The 17,369-nt window shown below is 40.2% G+C and overlaps 1 protein-coding gene across 1 annotated transcript in view; it reads right to left on the reverse strand.

The window, feature by feature from the left end:
• LOC309563618 (alpha-2-macroglobulin-like) overlaps nucleotides 1-17,369 on the reverse strand; it is a 215,610-nt gene that overhangs the window by 157,876 nt on the left and 40,365 nt on the right. Inside the window, exons 7-10 of the mRNA XM_082268122.1 lie at nucleotides 9,157-9,241; nucleotides 8,868-8,994; nucleotides 7,059-7,173; nucleotides 4,666-4,775 (exon numbers count right to left, since the gene is read on the reverse strand). Of these exons, the coding sequence (XP_082124248.1) occupies nucleotides 4,666-4,775; nucleotides 7,059-7,173; nucleotides 8,868-8,994; nucleotides 9,157-9,241 (437 nt within the window). The remainder of the gene's footprint in view (nucleotides 1-4,665; nucleotides 4,776-7,058; nucleotides 7,174-8,867; nucleotides 8,995-9,156; nucleotides 9,242-17,369) is intronic.

Genomic DNA, 17,369 nt, shown 5'->3' on the forward strand with positions numbered 1-17,369 from the left:
TTTTTGTATAGATGTTTTCATGTCAGGCCACCAGAATTGCCGAGAAATCAAATTGAAAGTCTTTGTCATACCCATATGTCCTGCCATAGGCACATCATGCGATAATTCCAAAATCTTGGTGCGTAGGGTAGGTGGTATGTAAAGTTTGTCGTTGTAGTAGAGGAAGCCTTCTGCATCAGTATTTAGTTGTGGTGGGGGTGAATCCAAACTTATACCATGCAGAACCTCTTCCTTCAAGGAACGGACAACTCCAATAATGCGTTTGTGAGGTATTATAGGAACGGAAGGAATTTCAAAGTAGTTTTCTTCAGTTAGTCGTGATAGTGCATCCGCCTTTTTGTTCTTATCTGCAGGTGTGTAGGTCACTAGGAAGTTAAACCTTAGAAAGAATAGTGACCATCGTACCTGTCGATGCAAGAGAGTTTTGCTAGTCTGAAGATATTGGAGGTTTTTATGGTCTGTGTATATAATTATTGGTAATTGGGTGCCTTCGAGTAAATGTCGCCAATTCTCCAGAGCCAATTTTATAGCGAGCAGTTCCTTTTCACCCACGGGGTAATTTATCTCGGGACTGCTCAGGGATTTAGAAAAAAAAGTGACTGGATGAAGTGGTGAAGTGTGGGTAGGTCGTTGGGAGAGTATTGCTCCTACTGCCATGTTTGACGCATCTACCTCCAGAATGTATTGGAGGGATGGGTCTGGATGGCGTAATATGGGAGCGGAAGTAAACCTTGTCTTTAACAAGTGGAAAGCCTTATTTGCTTCTTCTGACCATTTAAATGGTATTTTTATGCTAGTGAGCTGTGTGAGGGGTCTCACAATAGCCGAAAATTTTTATATGAACTTCCTGTAGAAATTTGAAAATCCCAGGAATCGCTGTAGCGCCTTGCGTGTAGTTGGTGTAGGCCAATCCTGAATGCAGGATATTTTACTCATGTCCATCTCGAATCCTGTTTTGGATATGATGTAGCCTAGAAAGAGTACCTCATCTTTATGGAACAAGCATTTCTTCAGCTTCACATAAAGATTATGTGCAAGCAATCTCGATAATACAAGTCTTACATGTCTTATGTGTTCCGACAGGGTCCGTGAATATATAAGTATATCGTCCAGATATACCACAACACAGATATCTAGTAAGTCTTTAAAAATATCGTTTATAAATCGTTGGAAAACTGCAGGGGCATTGCATAGGCCGAATGGCATCACAAGATATTCGAACAATCCGTATCTAGTTCTGAATGCAGTCTTCCACTCGTGTCCATCACGGATTCGAATGAGATTGTATGCTCCTTTCAGGTCTAATTTTGAAAAATAGGTAGCTCCACGCACCTGCTCAATGAGCTCAGGGATAAGCGGTAGAGGATAGCGATCTTTTATTGTGATAGCATTCAATTTCCTGTAGTCGATGATAGGTCTGAGACTTGAATCTTTATTGCGAACAAAAAAGAGTCCTGCTGCTGTGGAAGAAGTGGAAGGTCTAATAAAACCTTTTTCCAAGTTCTCATCCAAATAGGTTTTGAGATGGGCAAGTTCATCCTGTGAAAGAGGATAAACATGACCGAACGGCAATTTGCTAATTGGGAGTAGATCAATGCTACAATCATAGTCTCGATGAGGCGGTAATGTTTGAGCATTTTTCTCAAGAAAAACCTCAGAAAGATCCTGATAACATAGTGGTGCAATCTCATCTGTCACCACAGACAGAATCTTGCCGGAAAACGGGAGGTTACACGTTTCCTCGCAATAACAAGAAGGGAAGGTCAATGACCGTTTCTTCCAATCTATGGTTGGTTGGTGTGTGTGTAACCAGGGAAGTCCCAACACAATGGGAAAGTGGGGTGAAGGAATTAAATCGAAGGTAGAAGTCTCCCTATGAGACTCGTTAATAGTGACTAGAAGTGCTTGTGTCTGATCGGTGATCGGACCAGAGGATAACGGAACACCGGTAATAAGACTTACTGAGACAGGTTTGAGTTTAGAAATATTAGGAATTTTATTTAAAGCAGCAAAACATATATCCATATAATTTCCACAAGATCCTGTGTCAATCATGGCCTTAGTAGTAATCCTGTTCTGGTCCCACTGTAATGTCAAAAAAACAGAAATGTAGGGGTTAGTGAATGAAGTTGTCAATCCTCCTAGAGAGACATGTGAACATTCACCCTTCTTTTTGTTGACTAGGGGACAGACGTTTATCTTGTGATCCGGGGATGCACAGTACAAGCAGAGATTTTCATTTCGTCTTTTGGCTTTTTCCATAGTTGATAGCGGTGGGCGTATGGTTCCTACCTCCATAGGAACGGCCAGACTCCGAGAGGAAACGGATAATGGCATTCCCATCTTTTCAGCCTTTCTTTCTCGTAGTCTTCTATCTATGGTAATACTGAGTTGTATTAATGCATCCAGGGTTTTTGGCAGATCCGCTCGGGCGAGCTCGTCCTTAACGGCTTCTGATAGGCCAAGCCTAAATTGGGTTTTCAGAGATGCATTATTCCATTCTGAATCAAGGGTCCATCTCTTGAACTCTGCGACAAAGTCTTCTACAGGCCTCCTTCCTTGTTTCAAGGATCTTAACTGAAGATCAGCAGTACTCTGCCTATTGGGGTCATCATATAGGCTAGTGAGCTCTGCCAGGAACAAGGCATAGGAGTTGAGAAGCTGGTCGTTTTTCTTAAAAAGAGAATCTGCCCAGGCTCGAGGATCGCTTGATAGGTAAGAATTAATAGTACAAACCTTAATGTGATCAGTAAGGTAGGTACGAGGTTTTAGCAAAAAAAGTAACTCACATGCGTTTTTAAATTCGCGAAATTTTTTGCGATCGCCTGTAAATACCAAAGGGGGATTTATCTTGGGTTCAGGGGACTGAGCAGAGGTAAGTTGTGTCAGTCTAATTACCTGCTGCGACAGAGCCTGATTGTCTTCTTTTAATTCAGCAAGTGCGTGTATTAACGCAGATACTTGCTGTTTTAATTGTGTCACCTGAGTGGTTATTTCTGCTGAATCCATTTTTTGGTTCGTTCAATCTGTAACGCTCCTGCGTTTCTTATATGGTGTGGATTTTCAGCTGCAGAAATAGTTCCACGTCAGTAGTCATGTAAGAGATATGCTGAGATACCATTCCCAACCTCAATGACTCATCATGTGTGGAAGGTCTTATTTCAGCCAGTAAATACACACAATTAGCAAGCTGGTTCCTAGAGTGACTTTATGTATGTGGTAACACAATGATGAAGGTTGAGGGATAGGTTGAGTGGAGGTGGTAGGTGATAGACACTTGAAGGTGAGACAGTAGCAGATGGATGCAGGAAGGTTTAGCAATGTTGTATGGTAGCAGATGACAGAATAGCAGGTGGACATACAAAAGAGATCAACCCAGTGCAGAAAAGTAGCAGTAGTCTCAAGAGCTAGCAATCTAGTTATGCAGATGTGATAAACAGTCTTTACTATGCAGAGCTAGATAGTGTAAGCTTAGTATAAGTTATAGAGAATTCCCCTGCGGGGTACTTAGCACTATTAGCGATACAGCCGAAGGGTGGTTCAGGAGAGGCGGATGATCCAGTAGCGGGATACAGGGATCAGCGCAGCGAGGTTCCGTCAGCGAGGTAAGCTTGCAAGCATGGAAGCTTCAAGCAAGGATAGCATCCAGGTAAGGGTGTTTGAACGAACACATGTGAGTGAGAACCGGCGCTTTAAATAGCCATCTAGTCCGGCGCTGGGTGATGACAGCTCCAGTCTTAAAGGTGTATGCGCACCTTTCCAAAAGTAAATGGTGGGGCGCATACACTTGTGGAAAGTGTAATTTAGGGTACCAAAGGTACCGGAACATTACAGTGACACAGAAATAGAAATCCCAGTAGACAATCGAAATGCTGTAAAAGAAGAAACCAGGCCACAAGAGGCTTCAATAAGGAAATCCACCAGAAGCAATAAAGGCATCCCAGCCAAAACGTCTGTCCTAGCTTATTCACATAGCAGTATAACCAGAGTCAGATTCATGGGATGAGATGCAAAGACTTCCAACTCATGAGAAACAAAAGTTGGATCACAGTATTTGGCAAAAATGTTTACAAGAATCAGATTTAGAGAACTAAGATCCAAAATAGGACTAATAAAAGGGGTAGTTGTTGAGTGGGGGTTTTGGAATACAGAACTGTATTTTATTCAACAACTACTGTACATCAGTATTTAGTAGAGATATATTCTTTAACCAGTAGATGGCAGTGTTTATATGTATGTAGCTGCATCTATGGCATGCTCTATGTCTTTTCCCTGAATAAGGGTTCCTGTTTTCTGTCCAAAGTTAAGCAGCAAAGCCCATGTTGACCGTGCACTTATGTTCTGTAGGACCATATACAGAATTTCTAACAAAAACTATTTAATTATTAATAGCCGATGACAGTGATTGTACGAAAGAAAAAACATCAGGTTGGATTTACTGAAGTGGATCAATAGGTCAACTTCAGTACAACCAGCCTGCCCACAGATAAATCGAATTTTAGCAAGTTCCTGCTGAACTGACCAAATTTAAATCCATCTGTGGATTCTTTTTTACGGTTATTTTTAGACATTTGACAGTTATTTTCAGCTCTCATTGGTTATAACAACTACAAAAACAAATTTTATGGCAAAATAAGATTTACACAAAAATATTATGCAACTCACCAATCCATTGAATGGGATGCCAGATTTATAGTTACTGTCAGCATCAACAAAGGACACCTTAGTGATTACATTGGATATAGCAGCCTGACTGACTGTAGATAACTCAATTCCTGCCAAAATAATTATTGAAAAGAAATAAGAGATCAGCACTGGGAAATCAAAGGATTCACCGTTATTCTTTTTTTTTCCATAAACATTTTATTGTACATAAAAGAACAGAGTACAATTAACATGATCAACATGGATCACTGGTAAAGTAAGAGAAGCAACAAAACAGCATATTATATGTGATTGAACAGAACACATTACAAAGCTGGAATGTTTCATTGTGGTGAGACATCCGATTTGCCCAAGGGTCAATCTAAGCTGGATGTCTCAATAACACTCTACGTGAAATATACAGAGAAAGGAAGAGGGGACAGGGGATATGAGGGGGGAGAGAAGAGAGAGGGAAAGAAAGAAAAAAAAAAAGGGGGGGGGGGGTTAGGTGAGAGGGGGAGATGAAAGAAAGAAGATGGTACTGAAAAAAATGAAATTAAGATTTTTAACTTAAAGGTTGACTCCAGCTCTTCCCCTCCCAGCGCATCCCCCAGAGATTTAAGTAACACGCCAGCTGCTTTTCACCGTTATTCTAACCTTAGCATCTATGTCAGGAGTGCCCAACATTTTGAAGAGTGAGGGCTGATTAAGTGACTTGGTAACTGGTCTCAGGCCACTAGACATGTGTGGTTCATTTAGTTATGAAACAAAATTTGGACACATTTTTTGTTATTCTGAAATTCAGATGTATTCAAATTTTACAATAGTAATGAATTCAAATGGATCCGAAATAATAAAATAAAAAAATAAAAAAATATAATGGAAAATAAAGGGATAGAATAGAAAATAGAGGAATAGACCATAATAGAATAAATATACCCATCTTCTGAAATTCAAATTTCAGATAAAATAAATTTGAATTCAAATAGAATATAAAAAAAAGAGAATAGACTATAAAAGAATAGAATAGAAAAAACAATAGAATTTAATAGAATAGAATGAAAAAGAATATAACCTTCTTTTCCGAAATTCAAATTATGAATAGAATAAATTTGAATAGATTAGAAAAGAATAGATTAGAATAGAATGAAAAAGAAAAGAGTAGAATAGAAAAAAAAAACAATAGCATAGAATACAATAGAATACAACTATCTTCTGGAATTTAAATTTCAAATAGAATAAATTTGAATTTGAATAGAAAGTAGAATAAAAGAATAGAATAGAACAGAAAAAAATATAATAATATAACCATCTTCTGAAATTCTCATTTCCAATAGAATATAATAGAAGATAAAAGAATAGAACAGAAGAAACTAGATAATAAAATTAAAGAATAGATTAGAAAAGGCTAGAATAAAATAGAAAAAAACAATAGAATAGAAAGGAATAGAAAGAATATAACCATCTTCCAAAATTAAAATTTTGAATAGAATTAATTTGATTTTGAATGGAATTTGAATTGTTTCGAACTCAAATAAACAAAACAAATTTCGAAAAGGAACCTAACACATTTAAGTCGGATGACAGGTCGGTGTCCATACAACCCGATCTACTCCATGGGCTCTTTGTTCCGATCTTCCCAGACGGAAGGGGATGGATCCCCTTCTGTTTTTTCTTTTAGAAGATCAGATTGGAGGTAGGCCGGTGTAAATAGACACAAGTCTGTTTACATCTGCCGCTCTATATTGGTGAATGGAGGGTCCGATTGGGTCCATCTAACCCGGTCGGACCAATTGTGTGAAAGGGGCCTAAGGCTGCTTTCACATGGATGCGCTGCAGATTATCCACACTGCGGGTACAGCGCAATGCACCTATGGCTTTCCTATGGGTAAGCTGCACTTTGCCATAGACATCTAATATATCCTGCAGGTGTGGTGAACTTACAGAAAGCACACCAAACCTGCAGGGAATAATAGAAGTCTATCGCTCAGTGCAGGTAACCTGCAGGTGCCCAGTTTGAAAGCAGCCCAGTAACCACGGCAGAACAGATATGCCCTTATATACAGTGTGATTTTAGTAATTAACTGACCTTTAATAACAGTCTTCCATTCAGGTTTTGCCGACTGTTGTTGTCCCAGGTGGAGTGCATTTGGTATCACTCCAAGTGTAACAGCAGCTGGTGCTATACAGGAAGCATGGGCTTCACAGTCACTACCGCTGGCTCCATTCACAACACTGATGCTCTGGGATGTTGGGTCAGCAACCCGCGATCTGGGATTGCCAACCCACCCTCCCAGAACAAGAGGTTGCCGGTGGCTCTGTGGGCCACCAGTTGGGCACCCCTGATCTATGTACAGTACATTACATGTTCCATTTATAAACAAGACAGAAGGAAGTTGAAAACAGAAGTTTACCAGTCCCATCCTCCGTGATAGAGGCCTCTCCTTTCAGCATACGCTCCATGTTAGCGCTTCTCATTTTAAAGACTGTAGCATTAACCTCTATGGTATCACATCCCAATCTATCCAGCTGTGCGTGAGAAACAGAGAAGTAAACAGTGCTGAATTATTAGTGATCAAGTGGAGGACTTTGGGCTTAAGGGTTGTAAACATACAGTATCTATATAAAGAATCCAGCAGAACCAACATTTCAATTGCAAGCTAGGAACACAAATGTAATATATTGCAGGTTACAAATCCTTAGACGTGGTAACTGCAGCTGCATAGCTTTCCTTTTTTGGGGCTGTTTTCCTTTATTTTAACTTGTTAATCCTGCCAGGAACATACTTCCTTTCCTAGAGGGCCAAAGCTCACTGTAGTGTATCTATGGAGGGGCAGTGGTTTAATTCTAAACTGCTTGCTCTTCATTTGGATTACGTTACACCCCCTCCCCCCCCCCCTCCTTTCTCCTCATCTCAATAATATATGGATATTGTAGGTGTTCTGTAGTCCACAGAGGTGAACTGGCCGGGGAATAATTATAGTGCTTGATATTTCAGTGCAGCAGAGTGCAAAGAACTTACTGGATATCTGGCAGGATTACTCTTCTTTACACTTATCCAACATATATGGCAAAATGCTTTTAACAGACTGAAAAGGGGTGGAAATAAAAGAAGTTCATTATTCGAGGCAGCATAGTGGCTTAGTGGTTAGCTCTTTCGCTTGGCAGCACTAGGATCATATTGTTTGAATCTTAACCACAGCACTGCCTGCCTGGAGTTTGCATGTTCTCCCTGGCCCATGTGGGTTTCCTCCGGGTACTTTGGTTTCCTCCCACACTCCGAAGACATGCTGGTAAGCTAACTGACTCCTGTCTAAATTGGCCCTAGTATATATGAATGTAAGCCAACTACCGCAAAGGCTGTCAGTACTTATAGTTTTCATATCGACAGAACACTGTAAATTAATGATGTGGCCGGGCTTGTGAAGACCCTCCGCTCGCTGTCAAAATGGGGGCTAGGGAGGAAGCAGAGGACGGTGCATCTGTAATGTATTACACGTTACACCCTGAATGTATGTAACAAATTACACAAGGTGAACTTATCCTTTATACTGGCTAAATACTAGTGGAATTTTGTTACAAATTGTTTAATTTAAGGATGTTCCTGAAATTTTCTAATCATTAGTGGGGTCAAATTAGTTATCAATTGCACTGAGGGGAAATTTTAAAGGAGCAAGAAGGAACAAACTAATTTCTAACAGTGTATGTGGTTTTCATTCTATAAAATCTAGTCACTCCATAATTGAATAGTATCAAAAATAAAAATGTTGAACTACATAAAGACGATGTTCTTAAAACTGTCGAGACAATATACTATGTACTGAGAGTCTTTGTACAAATTTTTGTACAAATTTATTTTTGAAAATCTATTTTATAGCCAGCTTTAGTAGTTAGAAAGAGCAATACACTTGAGAAAGGGAGAAGAAAAAAACACTTTTTTGGTCAGATAAAAATTTAAGCTAAGGTTGCATATTAGATAGAGAGGCCATATGTCTAAGAATAGCCTTAGAAAAGTTTGTCATAATGTAAAATTCTAAAATCAACAAACTTTTTACTGCAGCACATTGACACTTTGAAATTATTTATAGTTTATTTGGACTGGGGGTCCGAGTCCTCTTACAAAGATCATGTGCTTTACAGATTCTCTTTAAAATTGTATGGGGGCTCCCCAGTTTGTTATTTATTGTCCAGTTCAGATCTAACTGCCATTCTGTGGCACATACCTTTCCACTGAATTTAGCACAGGCGTTGGTGTTGGTAATGGGGTTCACTGGTCTCCACCAATATGTATATTGCTTGTGACACACAGTGACTGTATAGTTTCCTTGAACTGGCTTTCCATAAGTGTATCTGAAAGATAACAAATTTACAATGTGTTATTTTTTACAAAACATTATTTAGAACATCTTATGTCATGTGATTTCTTTCTTTCAGTCACTAAGCAGTATCTGCATTAATAAGAATTTGGTGGCTTCTATATATCCATTCATCCATACTGGAGTTCAGACTCACCTTCCACATATGTGAAGTGGGAACTGTTCACTGTTAAACATTACAACCTTGGGGAAATGAAGAGTAACTTCAAACTTTGGAAGAACTGTAGAGGAAGATTTGAGTTGGTAATAATTACTAATGAGTAAACCAATTTGTGCAATATACAATATGAGTCAAACTGGAACAACAAGATTTACACTCACATTTTTGGATAGTAATTAATTCAATATATCGCAGTTTAGTGCATTTTGGATACGTGTTGTGATGTTGACAGACATCTTTTCTGAGTCAGAAAACAATTTGACCGTCTCTTTCACAGTAACCGATAATAAAGGGAGAAAAGCATAGGCACTCCCCCTATATAGCATCCCAGTGCAAAGGTTTAAAGTAGATGTAAAAACTATCTGAAAAACATTTACTTCACTAAAGCACTGTGTGTCAATCACATACTACTATTTTATTCCCCTTAAAAACATTTTGACCTTTTTTGCATTTAGTGAAAAATCTTCCTTTCAGCAAACAGATGTTATTTTAATAGTCACAATAAAATGCTGAGGATCATATATCTACTCTTCTGTAGAATATAAATATACACTTTATTAACAAAAGTATTGGAATGCCTGCCTTTAAACGCACATGAACTTTAATGGTATCCCAGTCTTAGTCCGTAGGGTTCAATATTGAGTTGGCCAAACCTTTGCAGCTATAACAGCTTCAACTCTTCTGGGAAGGCTGTCCTCAAGGTTTAGGAGTGTGTCTATGGGAATGTTTGACCATTCTTCCAGAAGCGCATTTGTGAGGTCAGGCACTGATGTTGGAGAGAAGGCCTGGCTCGCAGTCTGCACTCTAATTTATCCAAAAGATGTTCTATAGGGTTGAGGTCAGGTGTCTGTGCAGCCCAGTTAAGTTCATCCACCCTAAACTTACTCCACAGGTACACTCAATACCTCCAACCATCAACCTCACTACTACTACTAAGGCATGTCCCTTCATATAAATCATACTCCCATATTACCTCCCTCACCCTTTTGCTTCTCCTAACCTCTGGAAATACTGTGTATCCCCGAACCCTGGGCCTCCATCATTTAACTGTACTCAACGCACCCCATCACCCTGCACCCTCTGGCAGCAGCCGCAATCCACACAATTTAGTTTCCATTTTTCTTCCTCCCAAAACAAGCCTCATCTTATCCTGCGCCTTTTGGAATACTGTATGCAGCAAACTCACCTCTGTCCATGACCTCTTTATCACTAAGGATGATCGAACACCTTTTAGACCCCCAGACACAAAATCACACAAAAAAAAGTTCTTAAAAATTGTCATTTTTGATAAAAAAGCCAATTATTGAGAAATTAAAAAAAAAAAAAGAGATTTTTTGATTTTTATTTTGGATTTAGTATCTGGGGGGTCTAAAAGGTGTACATGTGAAGTTTCAGCTCTGTAGCATTTCCAGAACCATGAAAAAAAAAGATAATTTTTCAGTAAAAAAGATCTCGTGAACCGAACAGTTTGTTGTTTACCGGGCGCCCGAGTTCGGCACATCGCAGATCTGGCAGACAGATTGTTGGGCGGGGCTGGGGATGACCCAGCGGTCATGGTGCATGTGGGCACTAATGACAAAGTTAAAGGTAGGTGGAGGATCCTTAAGAACGATTTCAGGGACTTAGGTAATAGATTGAGGAAAAGGACCTCCAAGGTGGTTTTCTCTGAAATACTGCCTGTACCTCGAGCCACACAGGAGAGGCAGAAGGAGCTTAGGGAAGTTAACAAGTGGCTGAGGAATTGGTGTAGGAAGGAGGGGTTTGGGTTCCTGGAGAACTGGGCTGACTTCTCAGTCGGCTACCGGCTCTTTAGTAAGGATGGGCTGCACCTTAATGGGGACGGTACAGCTCTTTTGGGGAGAAAGATGGCCACCGAGTTGGAGGGGCTTTTAAACTAGGAGACGGGGGGGAGGGCTCAGAAGTAGAATCAGTCAGGAGGGAGCAGAGGACTGAAGGCAGTTGTAGGGTCAACAGCGACAGTAGGTCAACAACATCAATTGGCGGGTCTGTGCGGGAGAACAGCAGACCAAACAGAAATAAACAAAACCGCCAATCACGTTTAACTTCCGTAAAACTAAGAGGGGTATATGCTAATGCCAGGAGCCTAGCTAATAAGATGGATGAGTTGGAAATGTTAGTACATGAGGAAGACATAGACCTTGTGGGAATAGCGGAGACTTGGTTCGACCCCTCACATGACTGGCTGGCCAATATCCAAGGGTATTCGGTGTACCGGAAGGACAGGGTTGGTAAAAGAGGGGGAGGGGTATGTCTCTATGTCAAGAACAATATAAAGGTGCTAGAAAGGAGTGACATTACGGATGGGATGAGCATGGATTTAGAATCTGTGTGGGTTGAACTCGATAGGGAAGAAGATAAGGGAAAAGTAGTTGTGGGGGTTTGCTATAGGCCACCTAACCAAGGGGAGGAGGTAGAGCTGGAATTTTTAGCACTAATAGGTAAAGCGGCAAAACTAGGATCAGTCATCATATTGGGGGACTTCAATTATCCCGACATTGACTGGGAAGAGGGGACTGCACACTCGCATAAGGCCCGGCTATTCACGGAAACCTTACAGGATAACTACATGTCGCAGTTGGTGGATTACCCTACTAGAGAGAATGCTATCCTGGATCTATTGATCACTAATGACCCAGACATAATCTCGGAGGTAGGAGTCCAGGACAACCTGGGCTCTAGCGATCACAGGATGATCACATTTAGTATAAATAACAATATAAAAAGGCAAGTGGGGAACATAAGAACCCTAAACTTCAGAAGGGCAGACTTTCCAAAATTGTACTCATTGATGGAAAGGGTAAACTGGGACCAAACCCTGGGATCACTGACCACAGAGGAAAAATGGGAATGCTTTAGAACAATATTAAGCAAAGGCATCTTGCAGTGCATTCCTATGGGGAATAAATTTAGAAGAGACAAAGCCAAACCTGGCTGGCTAAACCGTAGCGTTAAAAAACTTATTAGGGGAAAAAAATTGGCCTTCAAGAAATATAAATCAGAGGGCACAGTATCGGCCTTCCAGCAATACAAGGAGGAAAATAAGAAGTGTAAACACGAAATCAAGATGGCTAAAATCAACTTTGAGAGACAAATAGCGGAGGATAGTAAAAAAAACCCAAAGAAATTCTTTAAATATATCAACAGCAAAAAAACTAGGGCAGAGCATATTGCACACATAATTAACGATGATGGGAGGATGGTTACAGAGGACACTGAAAAAGCAACCGTGCTGAATTCTTTTTTCTCGTCAGTCTTTACGCAGGAAAAGGAAGGGTACACTGACCATGACTGTATGGTTAGTAGTAATACACAGGACTTGCCACTATGGCTAACAGAGGGGGAAATCAGGGAAAGACTGGATAAACTTAACACAAACAAATCACCAGGCCCGGATGGCGTACATCCGAGAGTGCTCAAGGAACTCAGTATGGTTATATCTAGACCACTGTTCCTGATCTTTGCTGACAGTATTAGGACAGGAGATGTACCAGGGGATTGGAGGAAGGCTAACGTGATTCCGATATTCAAAAAGGGCCAGAGACATATCCCGGGAAATTATAGGCCTGTCAGTCTGACATCAATAATATGTAAACTTTTGGAGGGGATGATAAGGGACTATATCGTAGAGTATGCTAAAGACAACAACATCATCAGTAGTAACCAGCACGGGTTTACAAATGGGCGTTCTTGTCAAACCAATCTCTTAGCATTCTACGAGGAAGTGAGCTGTGAGCTAGATAGGGGGAGACCAGTGGATGTGGTGTACTTGGATTTCGCTAAGGCGTTTGATACAGTTCCCCACAAGCGCTTAATTTATAAAATAAGGTCTGCAGGTATCGACAGCAGGGTTTGCTCTTGGATACGGAATTGGCTAAAAGGCCGTGTCCAAAGGGTAGTAATAAACAGCGCATACTCAGACTGGTCTGAGGTAGTAAGCGGGGTGCCCCAGGGCTCAGTCCTGGGACCAACCTTGTTCAATTTATTCATAAACAGCATTGAGGAAGGGATCAGTAGTTCGTTATCAGTTTTTGCAGATGACACAAAATTGGCCAGGGCAATAACTGCACAGCATGAAGCAGATATCCTACAGAATGACCTGGACAAAATTACGGAGTGGGCAACGACATGGCAAATGAGGTTTAATGTGGAGAAGTGTAAGGTTTTGCACTTGGGGACCAAAAACATAAAAACACAATACACGTTAGGAGGGGAACCCTTGGGGGAATCAAAAATGGAGAAAGATTTGGGAGTCTTAGTTGATGATAGATTAGGCAACAGCATGCAATGCCAAGCGGCAGCTTCCAAAGCCAACAGAATATTAGCATGCATAAAGAAAGGGATGTATTCCAGAGATAAGACTATAATCCTTCCACTTTATAAAACTCTGGTCCGACCGCATCTGGAGTATTCTGTCCAGTTCTGGTCGCCAGTCCTCAGGAGGGATGTGTTGGAGCTGGAGAAAGTCCAGAGAAGGGCAACTAAACTGATTAGGGGGTTGGAGGACCTTACCTATGAAGAGCGGCTGCAATCGCTCGATTTATTTTCCCTGGAGAAAAGACGTCTGAGAGGGGACATGATAGCAATTTATAAATATCTTAATGGGGATCTCAGCTTAGAAGAAAAGCTGTTCATTCGAAGGAATTGCATGAGGACTCGAGGACATACAATGCGATTAGAGGAGAAGCGTTTTAACCTCAGGCAACGTGGGGGGTTCTTTACTGTTAGGGCTACAAGATTGTGGAATTGTCTACCACAAGAGGTGGTTTCTGCGGGTAGTATGGTGACTTTCAAAAGACTCTTAGACTTACATCTCAAGGATCAGGAGATTGAGGGCTATGTTAGATGATTACAGTCACACACACCTACACAGGTTGAACTGGATGGACTATTGTCTTTATTCAACCTCGCCTACTATGTAACTATGTAAGTAGAACAGGGATGTGGGTCGGGACCCTCCTTTAACTTTAACACCTATATGATCTTTTTTTCTGGTTCTGGACATGCTACAGAGCTGAAACTTCACAGGTACACCTTTTAGACCCCCCAGACACAAAATCACACAAAAAAAGTTCTTAAAAATTGTCATTTTTGATAAAAAAAGGCAATTATTGAAAAAATTAAAAAAAAAAAAGAGATTTTTTGATTTTTACTTTGGATTTCAGATCTGGGGGGTCTAAAAAGTGTACATGTGAAGTTTCAGCTCTGTAGCATGTCCAGAACCATTAAAAAAAAAGATCATTTGTATTAGAAAACTTTCTGACAGGGGGTTGGCTTCGCTGCTGTAACACCTTGCCGGTTTAATAGAAGGCATTTTTTTGAGTTCTTTGCAGTCAGGAAAAACATCTGAACTTGTGTATAGTGGTACTGTGCACAAGTTCAGATGTTTTGCCTGCCTCCAAAACCCCCCAAAAAATGCCAGCAAAAACACACCTGGGCATTTTTTTTTGACGCTAGCGTTTTTTTTGGCATTTTTTTGGGTTCTTTTGAGGCAGGCAAAACATCTGAATTTGTGTATAGTGGTGTATATACACACATCCATATATTTATATACACACCTAGACATATATAGGTGTGATAGTAGCAGAAATGTATGCTTGCGCTAATGAAATCATTTACAGTAATATATTTCTGCTACTATCACACCTATATATGTCTAGGTGTGTATATAAATATATGTATGTGTGTATATATACCACTATACACAAGTTCAGATGTTTTGCCTGCCTCAAAAAAACCCCAAAAAATGCCAAAAAAAACGCTAGCGTCAAAGAAAAAATGCCCAGGTGTGTTTTTGCTGGCATTTTTTGGGGGTTTTTGGAGGCAGGCAAAACATCAGAACTTGTGCACAGTACCACTATACACAAGTTCAGATGTTTTTCCTGACTGCAAAGAACTCAAAAAAATGCCTTCTATTAAACCGGCAAGGTGTTACAGCAGCGAAGCCAACCCCCTGTCAGAAAGTTTTCTAATACAAACAATCTTTTTTTATTATGGTTCTGGACATGCTACAGAGCTGAAACTTCACATGTACACTTTTTAGACCCCCCAGATCTGAAATCCAAAGTAAAAATCAAAAAATCTCTTTTTTTTTTTTTTTTTTTAATTTTTTTCAATAATTGGCTTTTTAATCAAAAATGACAATTTTTAAGAACTTTTATTTGTGTGATTTTGTGTCTGGGGGGTCTAAAAGGTGTACCTGTGAAGTTTCAGCTCTGTAGCATGTCCAGAACCATAATGTATTAGAAAACTTTCAGCTCAGGGGGTTAGCTTCTCTCCACACCTTGCCGGTTTCAAAGCAGGCATTTTTTTGGGTTCTTTGCAGTCAGGAAAAACATCTGAACTTGTGTATAGTGGTACTGTGCACAAGTTCAGATGTTTTGCCTGCCTCCAAAACCGCCCAAAAAATGCCAGCAAAAACACACCTGGGCATTTTTTTTGACGCTAGCGTTTTTTTTGGCATTTTTTTGGGTTCTTTTGAGGCAGGCAAAACATCTGAACTTGTGTATAGTGGTATATATACACACATACATATATTTATATACACACCTAGACATATATAGGTGTGATAGTAGCAGAAATATATTACTGTAAATGATTTCATTAGCACAAGCATAAATTTCTGCTACTATCACACCTATATATGTCTAGGTGTGTATATAAATATATGGATGTATGTATATACACCACTATACACAAGTTCAGATGTTTTGCCTGCCTCCAAAACCCCCCAAAAAATGCCAGCAAAAACACACCTGGGCATTTTTTTTTTTGACGCTAGCGTTTTTTTGGCATTTTTTTGGGTTCTTTTGAGGCAGGCAAAACATCTGAACATGTGTATAGGGGGTATATATACACATATATGTCTGAATATATACCCCTAGACATATATAGGTGTGATAGTAGCAGAAATATATTACTGTAAATGATTTCATTAGCGCAAGCATTTATTTCTGCTACTATCACACCTATATATGTCTAGGGGTATATATTCAGACATATATGTTTATATATACCCCCTATACACATGTTCAGATGTCATGTCTGACATCAAACATGTCCTCAAAAAAGCACTGGCAGTGGCAGCCCCTGCAGCATAAAAAATGCTTGGCTGGTGAGAAGCCACATGCCTGTCCCGAAGCTATTCAGAGAAATGATAATTTCTCTATAGCGGTCACCCTGCTATGGAAGGGTTTTGTCACCCTTCCATAGCAGTCACTGCCAGTTAACCCTACACTACACTACGGTCCCTTTACACTTAACACTTTCCCTACAGAAACTCAATTTTTGAAGCTAACTTAAGTGTAAAGGAGCACTCTAACTACACTAGATATCCCTTTCCTCACACTAAAAATAGCTAAATTACACTTTTAAAGTAAAATTAACAGAACTGCTTCCACTCTCTTCCATGTCCAGTATAACAATGCTAGGAATATGGCGGGGCGATCTTATATACTGGGGGGCGTATTCACTAATGATTGGTCTAGGGACCCCCTAGTCACTCCAATCACATTCCTAGCATTCTCCTGCCCCCTCAATTGGCTTTTGCTAATGGTTCTGGACCAATCACGGGCTTTTAAAGCCCATTTCCTGAAGCATTGCATTTTGGGCGGTTCTGGTTGCCGAATTCCGAACTTTTTGGGCAAAAAGTTCTAAATTCGGCCAAACCTCGAACACCCAATGTTCGGGCCGAACCGATGATGGACCCGAACCGTTCGATCATCCCTATTTATCACTAACTCCTTTAATCTATTTGTGGTTACCGAAACCTGGTTTCATAAATCTGCTGTGATCTACCTGTCCCCTGGATCGGTATCAACTTTCCTTGATCATTTCTCTGCTTGGCTATCCAACTTTTTCTCTTCTGAAATTCCCACAGTCATCCTTGGTGACTTCAACATCCCTGTTAATACTAACACGCCTGCTACTTCTAAACTTCTCAGTCTTACCTCCTCTTTTAACCTGAAGCAATGGATACATGCTGCTACTCTATCTGATGGCAACAACCTTGACCTTGTATTCTCCTATCTTTTTACTCCATGCAACATCTCCAAAAATCGCTTTCCTCTCTCTGATCACCACCTCATTAGTTTCGCTCTCTCTCTATCCTCCACCCCGTCTTCCTCCAACTGCCTAACAATTACCTATAGAAAACATTGGCACTTTAACCC

Source organism: Pelophylax lessonae, assembly GCF_965119305.1.
Source record: "Pelophylax lessonae genome assembly, chromosome: 9".
Classification (NCBI taxonomy): Eukaryota; Metazoa; Chordata; class Amphibia; order Anura; family Ranidae; genus Pelophylax; species Pelophylax lessonae.